This window comes from Equus caballus, chromosome 16 (assembly GCF_041296265.1).
Source record: "Equus caballus isolate H_3958 breed thoroughbred chromosome 16, TB-T2T, whole genome shotgun sequence".
Classification (NCBI taxonomy): Eukaryota; Metazoa; Chordata; class Mammalia; order Perissodactyla; family Equidae; genus Equus; species Equus caballus.
Genome location: NC_091699.1, coordinates 13,601,187 through 13,620,078, shown reverse-complemented (window position 1 = coordinate 13,620,078; position 18,892 = coordinate 13,601,187). Strand labels below are relative to the sequence as shown.

The following is an 18,892-nucleotide window of genomic DNA, read 5'->3' as shown; positions in this document are numbered from 1 at the left end:
CTGTCTCCTTAGAACACGGGAGGGACAAGCCAGGCCTCCCTCACTGCCAGACGGACCCAGGGCCTCGAGTCTGGAGTGTGTGCCTCCAGGCATTTTTCTCTGGGTTTCCATGCATGTATGTGTACGCACCGCCAGGGAATCAGTAATAGTAATTCAACACACACTCACTGAGCACCGGCTGTGGGCCAGCCAGTGCTCCAGGCACTAGGCACCCAGCAGTCAACAAGATAGACAGATTCTCTGCTCTCATGGGGCCAAGAGCTTGGTGGGAAAGACCACTGTGGACAAGGAGGGACACAGGATGTCAGAGGGTGACACGTGCCATGGGACAGAAAAGTAGGAAGAATCACACTCGGTGGACAGTAAATATTCAGTGGCTGTCCGGCTAATCTGAGAAGGTGACATTTAAGCAAAGAACTGAATAAAATGAGGGAATAAGCCATGTGGATATTTAGGGAAAGAACAGCAAGTGCAAAGGCCCAGTGGCAGGACGATGCCGGGTCCTGTACTGCTCAACAGTACCTGGGATCATCCAGCACCACATACGCACTGAGCACTGGCTGTGCCAGGCACTGTTCCAGACCCGCAAGGGGCCAGATGTGAAGAGAGAGGAGAGGGACAATGAAAAAGAATCACTAAACAAATGATAGGGGATGTGTGCACAAGTGGTGAGTGAAAAACCCGACAGGGAGCGATAGTTGCTCTTTTTCAAACAGAGGTCGGGGAAGGCTTCTCTGAGGAGGTGATGCCAGGAAGCCCGGTGGGAGCCTCGCCAGCTTCATTCCCATCCCACCGACGGGGAAACTGAGTTTCCAGAGGCACCAACCTGCCCACGGCCCGAGGCTGCACAGGAGGGAGGCAGGAGGGGACCCGAGGGTCGCAGGTGCCGAGCCTCCTCTGTCTGCCTCATGCCAGCAGGGCCCAGAATCAGGGTGACAAGCCCATCTGCCCAACTGCCCCGAGCCTGCACATGCGGAGCCCACAGGCACCGTGGAGGGAGCTACGTTACCCCCAATCAAGAGGGGAGGAGACTGAGGCTCAGAGAGGACCCCTCCCTCGGGGCGACGGGCAGGCGTGTGCACTGTGGACCATGGGTTTTTTCCACAGTTTTCAATACGAACAACTTTTCGTCACCCCAAAACTGAAATTCATGCCCATTCGCAGTCACTCCCATGCCCCCTCCCTCCAGCCCATGGCAAGCACTCATGGACTTGCTGTGTGTGTAGACATGTCCATTCTGGCCACTTCGCATAAACGGAATCACGCGATATGTGGCCTTTTGCATCTGGCTCCTTCCACGGAACACAGTGTCGTCAGGGCTCCCTCAGTGCAGCAGGCGTCATCGCTTTGCTCCTCGGTGTGGCCACACCGCAGTCCATCACATGGAGGCACCCCGTTCGTCTACTGGCGCTCTTCCATTAATGGATATTTGAACTACTTCCACTTTTTGGCACACATTTATTTGCACAAATCCGCAAACCCTATGGCTGCGTGTGCGGCTCGTGGAGGCAGATGGCTCCTTGCTGCAGCCACACACCCACCCGGGTCCTGAGCTGGGGTCTGAAGGGAGAGGTCTTGAGCCACAGCAGACAAAGCGTTCTGTTGTTCTTTAGGATTTGCTTTACAACTTTTTATCGTGGGAAATTTCTAGCAGAGCAGAGAACACAGTATAACGACCACCCCAGGTGCCCGCTGCGAGGCTCCCAGCCTTCCAGACCCTGGGGCCAGTCTGCCCACCACCAGCTCACACGCGGACCCCCAGGAGCAGGGCTCCACCTGGAAGCCCACAGCCCAGTGTCCTGTGGGGCTCTGAGGAAGGGCTGTGGCACGGGGCCTTGCCGGGGGATCCGTCCAGCGGGGCGGGCGCCCAGATGTTCCTGGCCACGCTGCCAGCTTCCCCCCGTTAAAGATTTTGGCCCAGGCTCAGGCAGCGTTATCTCCGAATTGGTACCTTTCCTGTGGTACCTGTAGTACCTTCCTGGGCTGGAAGGAGTGCTGGGGGGCAGGTGGCCTCCCGCAAGTGGGTCACAGCACTGTCCCCACCTGGGCGGCTGGCCACCCTTCCTCACCCCTAGCCTTCCGTGCCCCCGGCCTTGGAATCCCTGCCATCCAAGAAGTTCCAAGAACAGCCTGCAAAGAGCTAGGGTTGGGGAGACAGACGCCCAGAAGAGTCAGGCTCAGGCTGCAGAGGGGCGGACGGATGCTCCTCAGAGACCTCCAGTCTGAGGGGGCCAAGGCAGGACGTGCTGCTTGGGGGGTGGGGGGAGGGGGAGCAAGTGGGGCGGGACCCCAAAGTGCCCTAGGGAGTGGGGGAGCACCGGGTGAAGAGCCCGCCGGACGGATCCAGCCTGAGCCCCTGGGTCCCCAGGGGCAGCAGTGGCCTCCAATACTACAGGGAGCACCATGGCCTCACCCCGCCGACTCTCCACGTTCACTTCCCTCTTGTCCGTAAGTCTTTACAAGATTTTCTCAACAATCCAACCCTAGTGCTGCAGGACCCCAGGGCAGGACCCCCAGTATGCAGGGGCCCAGGTGTCAGAGAGAGAAAGGTCATCCGCACCCCCACCCCAAGGCTGGAAGTCGCTGGTGAGAGAGGAAGGGACTTGGGGTCAAGGTCAGCGGAGGGCTCCACTGACCTTGACCCCAGCTTCCTCCCACCCAGGAGGCTGCCCCTCCAGGACCAGCGTCGGGGAAGGGAAGGACCAGCTCCAAAGACCCTGGCATGCCAGCGGTGTGTGCAGAGGGGGCATCCTCCTCTGATGTGCTCAAAGGCACGCTGAGGCCCAGCGCTGGTCTGTGCGGGCCCACAGACTGGGGCCTGCTGGGTCCTGCCGGGTACTGCCAGCCCCCCAGGGATGGAGCCTTGGCCCCAGGCCCGGACGCCTGGACCCAGCTCGCTGGATCTGCACTCTGACTGCCAACTCGGCCAGCCGCCCTCTCTTCCCTCGCAGCAGGTGCCGCCTCCCTCCCCCAGTGGAATGTGTGTCCCGCTCCAGCCATCACAAGGAGCTCCCCAGGTTAGCTTTGTCCCAAGCATCCTTTGGGAAAATATTTGCTCACCACCCGCAGGCTTGCCCAGGCCCCGTTTCCAGCCCTCGGCGGGGAGCACCGCTGTTTGAGCTGGACCCTGGCTTCCAGCCCCTGGTGTTGCCGCTGCCGCAGGCCCTCTCTCCATCTCGGGCCCAGGAGACCTGGCAGAGCCCTGGCCGAGCCTCCACCATGCCTGCTCTCCTCCCCACGTCTGGCCCACTTTCCTGGGCTGGGCTCAAGTTCCCATGGGCAGAGGATCTGTCCCTGGGCTGGCACCGTTTGGGGAGGCAGCCGAGGCCCAGTCTGGAGGTTTCCAGGGGCTTGGGAAGGAGCGCCAGAGCAAACACTGCCCTGGCCTGCCTCCTTGGGCCTCCGGACCAGAAGCAAAGGCGGAGAAAGACAGCACAGAGCAGCGACTGCACACAAGGACTTGGGTGTGCACAAAGGCAAGGTCCACGTGTTGGTGGCATTAATTTCCTGCTGTGTAGAAGAGGAAATGCGGACTCAGAGAGGAGAGGGGCCGTGCCCAAGGTCACACAGCCAGGAAGCAGCACAGGCAGGATTTGAACCCAGGACTTGTCCCCAGTGCTCTTCAGTCAGCTTCTCCCTGTTGGGGGCCTGGGCCTGTCCTGACCCGGGATGGGGGCCAGCAGCCTCCTCCCCTCAGCACGTAGGGCTAGAGGTCAGTGGCCTTGGGTCTCAGATTGGCCATCACCCTGGGGCCTGAGCGGCCACACAGTAGCTGCCCTAGGTCATGTCTATCAGGCCCTACAACTGGACTGCTTCTCCTGGTTCCAGCAGACAGTAACAGGCCCCCGGTCCAGGACAAGCTCCCTGGCCAATGTTATCAGTCTCCCTCCTCCGCCCGAGGGCCCGGCCCCAGTTGTGGGGACGTGGTCCATCCACACCCAGGAGCTGCTCCTCCCAGCACAGACCCAGCCCGGGTCAGGGCAGCAGGGCAGGGATGGAGGAGGCGGGAGGGCAGGGACATGGGGGAGCCACCCCCACCTGGATGCACACGACCGCCCAGGCTTCTTCTTCTCTATGACACCAATGACCATTTCTGCCCCTCGAATGCCATCAGAAGTATAGGGTCCTCAGTGGCTCCCGGTGTCTACTGGGTGCTCAGCACTTGTCAGACCGAGGCCCGCACAGACGTGCCTCCTGTCCCCTTTCTCTCAGACCTTGGGCCAAAAGGGCACTTGGAGACTGACAGCTCCATCCCCTGGTTTCCAGGTGGAGGCGAAGCACAGAGGGCCATAGAGCATCAGGGCCTGCCCCTGGTCACCCAGTGCACAACCTCCGTCAGCCGAGGGCTATCCCAGGCCAAGGAGACGGGGAGCCAAGGGCAGGGTGGGGCTGCCAGGGGCCGGGCGGGTGACAGCTCTCTCCTCCAAACAACAGCCCCAAGACAGCAGCCAGACGGTCGGGACAGTCTGTTCCCACAGCTGGGCCCAAGGGAACCTGGCTGACCACACCTCAGCTGTGATGACCCAACATCTGCTCAGCAGCCGGCCCCATCCCCACTCACGCTTCAACTTTTAATTCTGTGCAAAAGGGGATGAACATGGCAGTGTCTGGGGGTCCACAGGTCCACCGTTTCTGTGGCTGATGAGCTGGCAGGTCTTCCCAGAGGCCAGATGATCCGTCTCCTGCCTCAGCGGTCAGCTCCCAGGATGGAAGAAGAAACGGGGAGGGGGAGAAGCCGGAGAGGGGAGGCAGACAACTGTCCCCCACTCCAGGTCTGCCTGGGGCTGCCACACACAGGAGACTTCACATGGGCGGCACAGGGCTCGGACACTGGAGGTGACAGACCTGCTTCACGGCAGCTGTGAGTATCAGAGTCAAGACTAAAAGCTGGGCTGGAATGACTTATAATAACTGTGGCAACTCGTTTCTGGAGCCTTCACCATGTGCCAGGCATTGTTCTAAGTGCTTTGCGTGGGCCAACCCATTCATTCCTCACAGCAAGGCCGATACCATCCCATTTCACATACGAAGACATTGAGGCCAGGGAGGTTAAGTCACTGCCCCAAGGCCAAAAGAAAGTGGACCCCGGCCAGCGCCGTCCAGTTTACCCCAGTGCTCGTCCCCCATGGCTGGAGAGGTGAGGCTTGGCTCCTCCCACGCCCACTGGTGTCCCCCCTGAGCCCCCAGCCTGGCTGCCAGCAGCTTCTTGGAAGCTCAGGTGGAAAAACAATTGTGGTGTTGGCCCAGGGCCACCAGAGGGGCCCGGAGCCCCTCCTCCACGTCCCACCAGTGCCAAGCAGCCCCGACTGAGGAGAGACCTGGGAAGGGCCTGGAGGGGGTGGAGAACCCGGGGCACTTGCTCAGGAGTGGGATGGGGCCCCAGGACTCAGAGAGGACACAGGGGCGCACCCCTCCCAGAAGTGGTCTTGCCCTGGCTGGGCGTAGACTGTGCCTGGCCTGTTCTACCACAGCCCAGAGGGAGGGACAGGCCAACAGGCACCAGCCAGCTTCCCTCGCAACCGGAACAAGGCCCAGGTGTTTATGGGGCGCCAACGAAGTCCCCACTGGCCCTGTCCTGAGGCGAGTGCCAGGTGCAGACGTGACCCTTGCCCCCCCGTCCTGCATGGGGCACACACGGCGAGGGGAGCGTTCCCGTCTCCCGACACCCTGGAGCTGAGGATCCCAGCAGTCACTCTGCCACAGGTGCTCGGCAAGGCCGTGACAAGGCCAAGGTCACACCCAGGGCACTGGACCATGACGGAGCCCTGAACCCGGCCAGCCACCACCCTGCCAGTCTCTGTGCATCAGCACCAGCTCCGTGCTGGGTTGTCCCCACGCCCACAAGACCCTCCCAACCACCACAGGCGGCGTCAGCATCCTCATTTCCTAGAAGCGGCCACCAAGGCTCTGGATGGGGGGGCGCTTGGCTAGAGTCAGCTCGCCGGAAAAGGCAGTGCCCAGACCTCACCTCAGACGGCTGCCACCAGAGCCCACGGCTCCCCAACCTCTCCTGGAACTCCTGGCACGAGAGTCTCGGGAGGGCGCCATCCTGGGCAGGGCGGAGTGGGGTCAGGGCCCGGGAAAGATGGAGGCCGGACCTCGGGCCGCAGCATCCTTCCTTTCACAGTGACACGCATTTATCTGGCGTAAGCCACACACATGTGAACCCTCCAGAGAATTTTGGTCTGTCCTTTCAAGCAACAGCACAGTTATAATCTAACCATTTAGGAGGAAATGAGGTTCACACAATGTCTTCTCTGTGTTTCCAAAGAAAAATTCCCCTTGCCAACCACGGCCCGGCCACAGCAGAGCAGAGTAAGAATGGACGTGCTGACTGAGCTGGGAAGGCCGCTTGCACGGCCCCAAGCAGATACTTGGTTGTTGTGTCTGCTCTAGACGGTTGCCTGTCTCCTCTCTTCCTATCGGGCTATTATTTCTGAGAGCACCAGGGTTTGCTCTGGAAAGTGGCAAACGAGCTCAATGCATCTCACTGGTGCCCGACTGACAACGATTCAACGATTCTGCAGCGAGCAGAGCTTAACGACAAAGGTTGCTTATCACGAGAATGAAGTCTACCAAGGCCCCAGGAAGACTGGGGACTCAAGATCAGGGACTCGACACGCATGGCTGCTGGTCTGCACAGCAATTTTGTGCCAAGTAGAGAAAGGCTCCACTTCCTCAACACACTTTACTGCCATCTGCTGGAAAACTGTCCTGACAAATATGCACATCTTCTGTGATTACTGTGTGAACAGCACTCTTCAGAATTGTATAGTGCACAACTTGTGCAGCTGTTCACAACAGTCCTGTCTTGACTTCACTAGGATTCTCTTTCTCCACCGTGTTTTATCTTTTTCTCCCTCCATTTTACTCTTTTGTGCCTTAGATGGGCTTTATCTTTGTGATCAAAACATGGCTGCCCTGTAACTCTCAAGACACCATTCCTTCCCCTCTCACCCAAAAATAAAAAAGTCTGGCTGAGGGCTCTGGTCCAGCTTGAGTCACGCTGCATCACTAAACCGCCTCTTGACCAAGGAGAAAGGGTGTGTATCAGTCAGGGTGGGCAAGGCCATGCTGCGTAACAAGTCACTCAAAACCTCAGCAGCTTCAACAACAAGGGTTTATTGTCACTCACACTGAACATCCACCCCAGGGTGACAGGGGCTCTACCCACCCTGGGCTTTCAGGGCCCCAGGCTAACAGATGCTATGACTCAAAATATGCTCTGGCCATCACGGTGGCACAGGGGAGGGCACCCAGGGAGTCACCCACTGGCTTGGAAAGCTTCCACCCGGGAGATGCACCAGCCACTGAGCTCACAGTTCATCAAGTGAGTCCACAGCCACATCTGACTTCAGGGGGGGTGTGGTGCAGCCTGCCCCGGCCCCGAGGGAGGGTGCTGGACTAGGACGATCCGACCTTGAGTCACATTCCACTCTTGGGGCAGCAGGGGTCGGGCTGCGGGTAGGCAGGGGACCATGATTGTTGCAGCCTGGGCTTGAGGGGTGGGAGTTCCTCAAGGAAGGGAGGGACGTGCCAGCAGCCCCAAACAACTGTCCAGGGCGGCAGCTGAGAGTTGGCCAGCCCCGGGCGGGAGGGCCATGTGTGAGCGAAACTGCATGGGCAGCCATGCCTGGCCTCTGTACACTGCAGCCGGCAGAAGCCCCAGGGGCCCACGGGGACCAGCACTCCAGGGAAGAAACACAGGCACACTCCGGCCAGGGAAAGCACAGGAGTGGTCCCTCCTGGACTCCACAGGACGTTTTGGATGCCGAGTCCCGTATCTGGTTCACCTTCCGGCTCTTGGGTGGCTGTGGGTGGGCAGAGGGGGCAGTTGAGGAAGCAACGATTTCCGACATCCCCTAGAGTTGCAGACCCCGTTTACAGAGCAGGCTGCTGGGGCCAGGATGGTCAAGGAACTTTCTCAAATTCACACAGGTCATCGGGAAACCCACACATCCTAAGCACCCACCATGCCGGGCTTGTGCTCACGTCTCGGGTGTTCCTGTCTCCCCGACACGGGCCAGAGCACGGAGGTCGGGCACACGGCAAAGCCAGGCTGGCCCTCCTACAAGCTTCAGGCCTGCCCACGGCCCCCTCAGGATTCCTGGGGGTCATCGGGTGTGGGGGGGCGCCGAAGGGATGGAGCAGCAGGCCTTTAAAAGGATGATGGGCCCCCCAAGTGGTTAAAGAACAGGGAGAACAAAGTGGGCGTCTGCCGGCCTGTGTTTAAGGCACATTCCTGAGCCCCGAAAGGAGAAATAAAAATGCTCCCTTGTCTGCGAGCTGAAGAGACAGCAATATTGTGGTGTAACGAGGACCAGATGGGCTCCAGGAATTTCCAGAGGCCTTTAGCATGTTAGACAAAATAGCCTCCCAGCCACACACCATAACTTCGTCTGGGCGCCTGGGTATCAGTTACCGACACGACCGTGGGCTGTGTGCACCGGCTCGAGGGTCCCAGAAGGGAGTGGGCCTCTGCCTGCTCCCCCTGCCCCAGCAGGAACCCCCACCCCCGGCCTGGGACACCCTCCCCAGAGTTCCAAGGCCAGGCACATGCTGGGAATCTCCGGAGCCAGAAGTCGGTGGGCAGGGAGGGGGGAGTCCCAGAAGCTGCCTAGGCAGATGCCCCTGATGCGCAAACCCTCTGCTACCACACCGTCTGGGGTCACGCCCCACAGGGCACCCAGAGGTGGGGGTGCCTGCAGCCTGCAGAGTGCCAGGGTTGGGATGAGCGGGGAGGGTATCCTGGCTGGGAGGCCCTGGTGAGCCCCCGACGCCCCTGCGCTCGCTTTCCTTCCTGCAAACACCGTTAGGAGGACTGAGCCACGTGATCCAAGCCCCGCGCTCAGACTGCGGCACCGCCATCACCATGCTCTTTGCACAGCTCTGGCTGTGAGACCATCCTGCCTCGTTCCTACTGGAATAAGATTATTAGCTCCCAGGAATCAAGCACTCGACTATGCCAGGGCACTGTATGGGGTAAAAGAGAGAAGCTCAGGGAGGTGATTTGTCCACTCAAGGCTGCACCAGCGAGTGGCCGAGCTGGGAGACAAACCCAAGCTCTAACCGCTGTGGTACACTGCAGCCCAACAGGTCCCAGCTCCCTGTCTGTGCAATGACAGATTGCACAGTGAGCCCTGAGGGTCCTTCCCACACTCAGCCTCTGGACCCTAATTCTGTCCTCGAATGACCCGGAGACACAGCAGGCCTGGGTCCTGCCCTCGAGAAACTTGGGGTCCAGGGGGAGAGGAGCCTTGGTCTGCGTCCCAGCACAGGGCCCGGCCCCAGCGTGTGTGCGGAAAAGAGTGGTGGAGCCGCTGGACGCTGCTCTGCAGGCGAAGTGCAGTCGGGGCTGGAGGTCCAGCGAGGCCCACAGCCCGTGCCCCCTGTAACATCAGAGCTGCGGTTGGCTGGGCACGGCTCCGGCGCCAAACCGGCTTCATCCATCCCCATGGCCACTCTGCAAGCCAGCACTAGTGCCGTCACCATTTCAGACGGGCAAACTGAGGCACGGATTGCCATCGCTTGCCCCAGGTCACACAGAGAGTAGGGGCAGGAGTGGGACTCGAATCCAAGGTCCTGGCTCCCGGGCCCCTGCATGCACCCACCACGCTAACCTGCTTCTGAAAGGGGGTCCCAAGTCAGGACTGCAGGAGTGCCCCGTAGGTTCTGGGTGGGATTTCCGACCGGGAGTGAATGCAAGGGGTCCCAGGCTGCTTTAGCTGCCTGACGTCCTGTAACCCTCAAGCCAGCCCTGGGAGAGAAGGGATTTTCCTCCCAACTTAAGATGGGGAAACTGAGGCACAAAGTGATTGAGTCACCGAGAGCCTAGGCTGAACACATCTGAACACAGGCCTGAGTTGTCCCTGTACCAGGCTGTCCTCCAGCGATCTGGGGGACAGTGACTCTCCCGGTTCCCTCCCTGCCACGGGAGGATCCCAGGCACCCAGGGCCAGGCCTGGCTCTGATGCCCACATCCTCATGGCTGAACAGAACCTGTGACCCCTCCAGGATGGTAACCAGCCCCCGAGAGCCAAGTGGCTGCTGGGGCAGGGCACAGGCCTGAGGGCAGTGAGTGTAAAGGGCGGGGGCTTGAAGGCCCTGCGCTCAGGCGCCTCTGACAGGGCCTGCCCCAGTGGCCGGGCAGGTGCCCCGCACCAGAGACTGAAAAATACCTTCACCCTCGTTTCCAGATGGAAGGGGTGAGGAGGACGCAAGAAGGTGGAGGGGAACACAGCCAGTCCCGCACGTGTTATGTGCCCTCTGTATGCCAGCCCCACTTGTGTTGTATCACACAATCCTCTGTAGAGGAAGAAGTGAGCCTCAAAGAGGGGTAGCCACCTGCCCAGGGTCACTGTGCAGGCCAGTGGCAGAGGCTGGATTTGAACCCAGGCCGGCTGACTCCAAAGCCTGCATCCTCTCCCGAGACACCCCAGCAGAGCTCCTGGCTCCTGTGTGCCCTGCCGAGCGGGCCTTAACCCCAGTAGCGACAAGGGGCCACAGAGGACCACGTCCCAGGCTGTGGGGAAGATGCCCGCTCTCCTCGGCCGAGTGCCTGTGGGCGCCTGGGCTTCCCAGTCTGTGAAATGGCTCCGGGTCCCTGCCTGGGGCGGCTGTCGTAGGACGAACAGAGAGTGGGAGCATCGAGGGCGGTGAGGCTCAGCGCAGAGAGGCTCCCCGAGGTCCTCCCTCTGACGCCACGTCAGCACGCGCTCACCCCGGCCCCCCTCCCAGGACCCCCTCCCCAGGAAGAGGAAGAGGACAGTGGCTAGGTCCCAGCTTGCTTGCCAGGGCAGTCAGCTCCCTCATAGCCCTCCCTGGGCCTCACTTCCCTGTCAACAAGCTGCCGGCAGGGACCGCCAGCAGCGAGCCGGGGCTGCGCAGGCCTCGTGGAGGGCAGCGGTCCCCCGCCACCCCGGCAGGCCCCATCCAGCTGCAGTGACTTGAGGCTGGGCCTTGGGGGGCACGTACACAAGCAGGTGGAACAGGTGGTCCCAGGAGCCCTCAGCTCCCACAGCCCACACGCCAACCCCTAAAGCACTTCTCAGCTGCCTGCTCTGTTCTTTAAAAGAATTTCTACTTTGTACTTGGAAAATTCAAGTGGCAAGCCGGACGGCCCTTCCCAAAGAGCAATGTGCGTCTCCCAGCTGAAGACTGTTTCAAGGGCAGGGCGTGGACGCCGCCATCTCTGCAGGCCCCGGCACAAGGAGACAGCCGCTTACCTGCTTACGGCTGCCACACGTCTGTCCGCCTGGCCCTGCCACTGCACCAAGGGACCGATGACGGCCACCTCTCCCCTCTGGGTCCCCCGTCTCATCTGGTCGGGGTGCGGACACCTGCCTCTCAGGATTGCTGAGAAGGGTGTGAGTTGGGGAAGGGCTAAGAGGCCCAGCTGGGGTGCAGGACACGACGCCCCCAAGACACTCTCAGGCAAACCTTCGCCGGGGGGTCTGCTTGTGGGAAAGGGGCACTCGTTTTGGAGTGGGATGGACTCGGGTCCATACCCTGGCCCTTCCACTGCCTGACTGTGTGATCTCGGGCAAGTCACTTCACCTCGCTGAGTGTCCGTCCGCTCCTCTGTAACATGGTAATGACGAGGATGGGGAACTTGAAGGGAGCGCTTACTCCATGCTGGACGCTGCTTGAAGCACTTTAGGACTTTAATTCTCACAACAACGCTATGAGCTGGCACTCTCATCCCCATTTTACAGATATGTAAACTAAGGCACAGAGAGGTAAAGTCACCCAGCTGGGGGGTGGGAGTGTGAGGGGGAACTCAAAGCCAGGCTGGCGGGGGACTGGAGCCCACACGTTAACCACAGCACCCTGCAGCCTCGCCATCACAGTGTTGCTCCCAGGGTGGCACCAAGCCCCCCACGTTGGTCCCAGGGTGTCCCCAGTGTTGGCCAAACTAAATGAAAACAACTCAAGGGCAAGCTGCCCTGGAGGAACTCCGGCCCATACGCCAAGCACGTGGCTGAAGGGCCAGGGCGGTGTCTCAGGGGTCTGCTTTGGATCTGCCCCGGGGCTGCTAGGCGGGGGGCTGGGCCGAGCCCGCCTTTGTTGATGCACAAGGCTGCGCCTGGGCACCTTCCTTCCTGCCTCTGCCGCAACCAGGCCGTTAGCCCAGCCTCAGGTGCGGTCCACGTGGGCCAGTCACAGCTGGGCACCACTGTTTCCAGTGCTGGCCTGAGAGTCCCCCAACCGCCCTGAGGAGCAGAGACCCCATTCCCCAGACCTCAGCCGGGCTCAGCAGACAGACAAGGGGCCAGCCACAGCCACACGGCAGCCACTCGGTGCCAGGCCCACCGGGAAGGCAGAAGAAGGAAGCTCTGAGAAACGGTTACTTGCCTGCCGCCCCACAACCAGGCCCTGGCAGAGCAGGGCTCCCCTCGCAGGAGGTGCTCCGCCTCCAAGTCAGACTCCCGCACCCAGCCCGCTCTCCACGAGGCCCTCCCTGGCCCCGCCCCACATCTCCAGGAGGCCCTCCCCGCCCCCGCCCCCATCTCCACGAGGCCCTCCCTGCCTCCACCCCCCACCACCAGGCCCTCGCTGCCCCCGCCCCCCTCTCCAGGAGGCCCTCCCTGGCCCCGCCCAGCATCTCCAGGAGGCCCTCCCCAGCACGGAAGCCGGCCCACGGTGGGCTCCACCGGGGTGGTGCTCCCCAGGCTCACCTGCCTCCCAATCCTCCAGGAGCTTGTGTTACCCCAGACCTCCCCTAGCCTGTCCCCATTCTCACCTGGGACTGCAGCACCCATCAAGTCCAGCCAGTCCCTCAGCCACTTCCTGGAGCTGGCATGTTCCCTGTGTATTTTTGTAACTTGGGCTGTAATGTGCAAATAAAACGTACGCATCTTAAGGACAGATCTGAACACTTCGACTCACCTGGCCTTGATTCTCCCCCTTGACCTACAGGAGAGTAACGTGACCAGCATTCACCAGGTGCTTAAGTGCACGCTAAGTGCATCCCGCATAGGAAGGTGTCTATTCCTAGAACCACCCTGTAGTGGCTTATCCTTAACGGCCCCACCGCACAGATGAGGACACGGCCGTGGATCCTGGAGCTGAGGCCCGGGTTCAAATCCTCGCTCCTCCACTTACCGGCTGTGGGCTTTGAGTTAACAACTAGCCCCTTTATGCGTCAGTTTCTGCCTCTGTAAAACAGAGACTCCAACAGTTGTCAGCTCAGAATGCTGTAGGGTTCCAGAGGTAATTCCCGCTGAGCGACAGGAACAGGCCTGCCACTTGTCAGCCTTCATCCTCCTCCTCACACCTAGCACAGGGCTGAGCTGGACCCCAGCCTGCCACCCCGTGATGTCTTCGTCTGATGTCCTCGTCCCTGGCATTGACCCTCGAAGGGGCTTCCCTGCTCCCCATCCAGGCTGTGCGACTAACTCTGAGGATGCCCTGGTCACTGCCAGGCTGAGGACAAGGTTCTCCCTCCCCACCTGCCCCAGCTCAGGGCAGCCCATCCCCGTGGGCTCCAACCACAGCCCAGAGCTAGGAAACCCCCTCCAGCCACGGCCCTGCCAGGACCCCCTAGCTGCCTCCCACATCGCATAGAGCCACCATCACAGCCCAGCCCTGCCTGCTCTCACATCCCCACACTCTCCTGACCCTGGACCCTGGAGAGCAACACCCCTCCCCCCGCCCCTTGCCAAATCTGAGGCAGCTGAGAGCACATGCTGTGGAATCTGGCTCTGTCACTCACTAGCCGTGTGGCCCGGGGCCACCTCCTCCCTGAGTCTCAGGTGCCTCACCTGTAAAGTGGGAATAATGACCTACTTCACAGAACTCTGAAGACAGAACAGAACACCAGCATTTATTGGGCAGCTACCCCGTGTCAGGCCTCCTGCTATGTGAATTTTAATCTTTATTTCCTTTAATCGTTAGGGGTAGGGTTTCTTGACCTCAAGAACACACAGTAGCCAGTTTTCATCAAGAGCCTTCATGGTTCTCTACGAACAGCTCACCGTGATGAGCCCCATCCGCCGCCCGCCCCAATGTCACGGCTGGCATGGGAGAGGAAGGGATGTTAGGACTGTGAGTCACACACGGAGACCAACAGCAAGAGCGGGTAAGGGGTCCAGGTGTGTGTTAGTCCTCGGGGCTGGTCCAGGGAGTCAGCATCTTTGAGCAGGTGAGGGGTCCAGGTGTGTGTCAGTCCTCGGGGCTGGTCCAGGGGGTCAGCATCTTAGACTTTGTGGTCTTGGCACCCTTCTCCACCCCTCGGCAGACAGAGCAGTGAGGGAGAGGGGGGAGGGCGTGGGAGGAAGCAGGAGCACCCCCAGACAGTAAAGAACACGAGCCCCATCAGTGGGGTTGATCAGGGATGGGGACGCCTCAGCTGGCCCAATTTCCCCCCCACCCCCACCTCAGACCACTGTCTAGGAACACGCCCAGGCAATGGAGGGCGGACACTCCCCACCCAGCTCCCCTGGGGGCCCTGAGCGTCCCCTCCAGAGCACAGCTAAGGACACAGGGCCCCCCTGGGATCCTGGACATGGAGCACAGCCAGGGCCTGGGCACTCTGGTGAGAGCAAGTGGAGGCTGGCCCAGCCCCTCCTCTCACAACCTGCCGGCCAGGAGGGAGACCCTCTGCCATCCTCCAGCAACTCCAGCCTGGCCTCCCCAGAACCTTGGTCCCCACCTGGGGCCGCAGTTCCCACAGGGCCTGGCTTGGCCACCTGGCCCATGCCCAATGTCCCCGTCAGGGCCTCGCCTTCCTTGGCCCCCTCCCCACCGGGGTCAGCCTTCCCCTCGAATCTGCTGAGGCCCATCCCCGAGCCAAGCCTTCTTCCCGCAAACCTGCCGCTCTCCCTGAACAGAACTGTTGAAGCAGGGCCCAGGCTCCGCGGCCTCCCCTATCAGCACCGAGGGCTCCAGGAAGGCAGCCCCAGCCCTCGCTTTGCTGAAGGGGAGCACCAGGCAGGAAAACGCACCTGCACCCCCTCCTTGCTACCCCTCACATCTAGGATCAGGGCCCCTGGAAGCCTGGCTCCAGCACCCGGCTTTCAGGCCCACCCACACTGGCGCCCATAGCTCTTCCCGCCCACCTGAGGTGAGGGGGACAGGGTGGAACAAATCACACCACTGACGAGGAGGGATGGAGGCCCAACCACAGTAGAGATGGAAACTTCCTCAGTCTGAAATGAGTCCGACCTTTTTGAAAACCATCACACCCCAAACCCTAGGGCCCACCCTGAGGCCCCCAGGAGTCTCACCTGCCCCCACTCAGCGAGCTGCCTGCCTCCTCAGGGCCTGGTCAGACCCACAACCCCGAGGGGTCTTCCTGGGTCTCAGGCTCTGCCTTCCGACCCTCCGATCCCAGGGAGGACAGTGGAGGAGCGCCCTCGAGGCCCCTGGGGCTGCCCCACTGCCCCCTGCAGTTAGAAGGAGAAGCGGGGCGGGGGGGCGGGAGGCGGGCAGGGCGTCACTGGGAAGGGCAGCGCCGTCAGGGCACCTCGGGGGGCAGCAGAGGCGAGTCTGAGTTCTGTGCCAAGACGCTGGGTGTCTCGGGCCCGATGAGGCCCAGGCCACACAGATTAAGGATAGAGTCCGCGATGATGCGGGCCGTGCGCTTCTGGTACCCGCCCGAGGTCACCATGAGGATGGGCACCTGGAGGCCTCGGACAATCCGGAACACCAGTTCGTCCCGCTTCACGATGCCCTGTGAGGGGAGGGAGAAGGCTGGCTCAGACAGGCAGGCATCCTCATGGCATTGGAAGTCCTCCTGCAGGTCTAGCCCTGCTCCAGACTGCTGCTCCTTTCACCCAGCCCCTCTCTGACATCAGGAGAGGCACCAGTGTTGCCCACCTTCCCTGGTGCTGAGTCCCCAGAGCAGACCCTGCCCTACCCCCCAGGGTTGAGACATACCTGTGGGCTGATGGACAGCCCCCCAAGGCGGTCACCCTCCAGGACGTCGGTGCCCGCATTGTACACCACCACGTCGGGTGGATGCTCCTGGAGGGCTTTCTTGAGGTTCCTCTCCACTTTACCCAGGTACTCGTCATCCTCCGTGCCCCACTCCAGCTCCACCTTCCGCCTGATGGCCTCTGAGAGAGAGAAGGGAACCGAGGCTCAGGAGGGCAGAGATTGCCCGGGTCACCGTCAGTGCCTGAGGCAGGACTGGAAACTGGTCTGACTCCAGCACTACTCACTTCTCATTTCACCCAAAACTAAGCTGAAAAGAGCACAAGAGCTGCAAAGCAGGAACCCAAAGGAGAGAAGGGAGTGCAGACAAAACACCTTCCCCAGGGGATTTAGGACCCATGTTGGCGAGTCTGATGTCACTGCCTCGCTGAGCCCGTGCCCCGACACGCGGACGCCGCACCAGGCCTTCATGCCCAAAGCGGGCACATTTGAGATTCTGTTCAGAAACTGCTCCCCTGGGCCACCCCAGCGACTGAGCTACCCACAGCTGACTCACTAGCACTTCCTGCATGAATGTCCCCTATCTGCAAAGCGGGCGGGCTCCTGTGTCTTCAAAGCTCGTCTAAGCGTCTCTGCCTCTTGATTGGTGAGTTTAACCCTCTTGCATTTATTTTAACAACTATTCCATTTGAACTGAATTCTACTATCTTCTATTTTCTATTTATCATATTTTCCCCTTGTTTCTTTTTCATCATTTCATGTTCTCTACAAAACAGGCGCCTATCTAGAAGAAGATTCTATTTTCATTTTTCTGGTGGTTACCCCTAATATAAGGACCCATACAGGAGTTTATTGGGCAGGTTTATGTGATCTTGGGTGGGTCAAGAGACTTCTTCAGGTCTCAGTTTCCCCATCTGTAAAATGGGTTGACGCCCACTGCACAGGGATGCTGAGGATAAACGAAGTGACTTCTGCAGGCCCAGTATGTAGGAAACACTCAGGAGAAAGAGCCTCATCCACACAAGAATGCAGTGCAGACCTCGGGGCAGAGGGCAGCTTACGTTTGGCAAAGCGGTCCCCGGGGTAGATGTGGCGGTTGTAGACGTCCATGATGTACACGCGCTTGTCATTCATGAAGTCCCGTTCATGCCCATTGCCCTGTGGGAAGGACACGAAAGCCGCTCACCGGCAGGTGTCCTTGGCAAGGCCAGTATGCTCCAACCACACCCCAGGAAACGCCCCAGTTCCTGAGCAGGATGGCTTGTCCCTGGGGGACTGAAGTTCTCACAACTGTTAAGCGGCAGAGTTGGGATTAAACCTCAAAACCTGGCCCCATGACGTTCTAGTGTGACCATGAGCAAGCCCTGGTCCTCTCAGTTCCTTCCCCTCTGAAAACAAGGCCGGAATCCCGGCTGCACCACCCTCTCAAGTCTGTGATGGGATCAGGGATGTGAAAGGTAAGCTGCAAAGGACTGTGCACGTGGGACCTGGTTCAGGAGCTCAGTGTCACATGAACTGGGAAGAGGCCCGAACCAGCAGAAAGCCACAAGAGCAGGGGTGCAGGAAGAGCCCTGGAGAGCCCATCAGAAGCCCTACCCTGTGTCTGACCAGAGGAGCGAGCCCTGGGTTTGCAGTTCGGAGAAGAGGCCCTGCACCTCACCCCAGGCAGTGAGGTCCTCAGCAGTGGCCTCGGGACTGAGCAACCCTGAAATCCTGTGAGTGAGTGCTTGCCTGAGGGCCAAGTCCACAGTGCTCATCAGCTCTGTGCAAACCGACTAGGAAGCACTGGGGAGCCACAGCAAGGTTTAGAGCACGAAAGAGGCATTGTAAGATTGAGTTTTAGAAGAGCCATCAGCCTGCTGTGTGGGGGCAGTCAGGAGGAGGGAGGGCAACAAGGAGGACGTGCCACCCTGGCTGGACTGAGAGGTAGAGGGGCAAAGACGGACCCTCAGGCTCCAGCCCGTGGACGGGCAGCAGGGAGAAGCAGGAAGTCAGGGTGGGGTGGCAGAAGGCTGGCTTGGGGCGCAGTGATGCTCCTAGCGGGAGGGAAGCCCCACAGTGTGGAGCTGCGTGACAGGCTGTTGGGGCCACGGGCAGGGAGCTTGGGGCGGCGGTCCCACGAGAGCCCCCTCCCCACAGGGCACTCACCTGATGGGCATCCAGATCAACGATGGTGGCTCTGGAGATGCCCTCCACTCGCTCAAACAGAAACTGCCCAGGGAAGGAGAGGGGAGAGCTAAGAACACAAGCACACCAGAGGACGCAGCCCTCAGGGACCCCTAGCTGGCGAGGGGGTGGGGCAGGAAGCCACGCATGCCTGTGGGTCATCAGGCCACCAGACAAAGACGGCACGTGCCCAGGAGAGCTGTGTGGCTCAAGAGAAGCATGTGTGCGTGGTCAGGGAAGGCTCCCTGGAAGAGGGGGCATGTGCTGTGCCCTGAAGGGCTGGAGGTCAGGAGGTAAGGGGGACAGTTGGGCTGGCCCTCAGCCACAGTACAGGATTCCCAGGGAAACATGTGAGGGCTGAGGGGGGGACCCTGGGGACCCTCCCCTCAAATCTCGGCCTCATCCCACAAAGCCAGGCCCTGGGAAGCCCTCCTTCCCCTGCCCCGGCCTCCAGGAGATCTCCGGTGCAGCCCCTCTCCAATGGCCAGGGTCTGCTGACCTGCCCCCCCCTCCACCAGGAGCCTCTCTGCCCCGTGAGGATTGGGACCCCACTGGTCAGCTCCTGGCGCCCAGCGCAAGGTCAGCCACAGAGTGGTCAGGGGGAGCTCTGGAGGCCGACAGACCACCTCTCTGGGCCTCGGTTTCCTCATCTGGAATATACGAGGCTCAAACGAGGGGAGCCATGGAGAACAGGCCGGCACAGGCTGGGGCCTGCAGCGACTGCCAGCTGCTGTCATCACACCATCACCACTGTGGTCATTCCTGGTCTCTCCAGCTCCTCCTCACCCGCCTGCAGCGACGCCCTTCTCACACTGTCGCTGTCTGCTGCTCCCCTCCAGCCCCCTGCCAC

General features: G+C 60.7%; 1 protein-coding gene across 17 annotated transcripts in view; it reads right to left on the bottom strand.

The window, feature by feature from the left end:
• The window catches only part of HDAC11 (histone deacetylase 11), a 37,887-nt gene that overhangs the window by 1,305 nt on the left and 17,690 nt on the right, over positions 1-18,892 (bottom strand). For 9 of the 17 annotated variants that reach the window (XM_070238416.1, XM_014731387.3, XM_014731384.3 and 6 more), the window contains 4 exons: positions 18,025-18,087; positions 16,938-17,034; positions 15,880-16,058; positions 13,801-15,673 (listed from right to left, as the gene is read on the bottom strand). In XM_070238416.1, the coding sequence (XP_070094517.1) occupies positions 15,458-15,673; positions 15,880-16,058; positions 16,938-17,034; positions 18,025-18,087 (555 nt within the window). In that variant the 3' untranslated portion in view covers positions 13,801-15,457. Of the gene's footprint in view, positions 1-7,106; positions 7,812-12,742; positions 12,830-13,800; positions 15,674-15,879; positions 16,059-16,937; positions 17,035-18,024; positions 18,088-18,892 lie in introns of those variants that run through there. The other 8 variants (XR_011427156.1, XR_011427160.1, XR_011427154.1 and 5 more) reach the window with 2 other exon arrangements.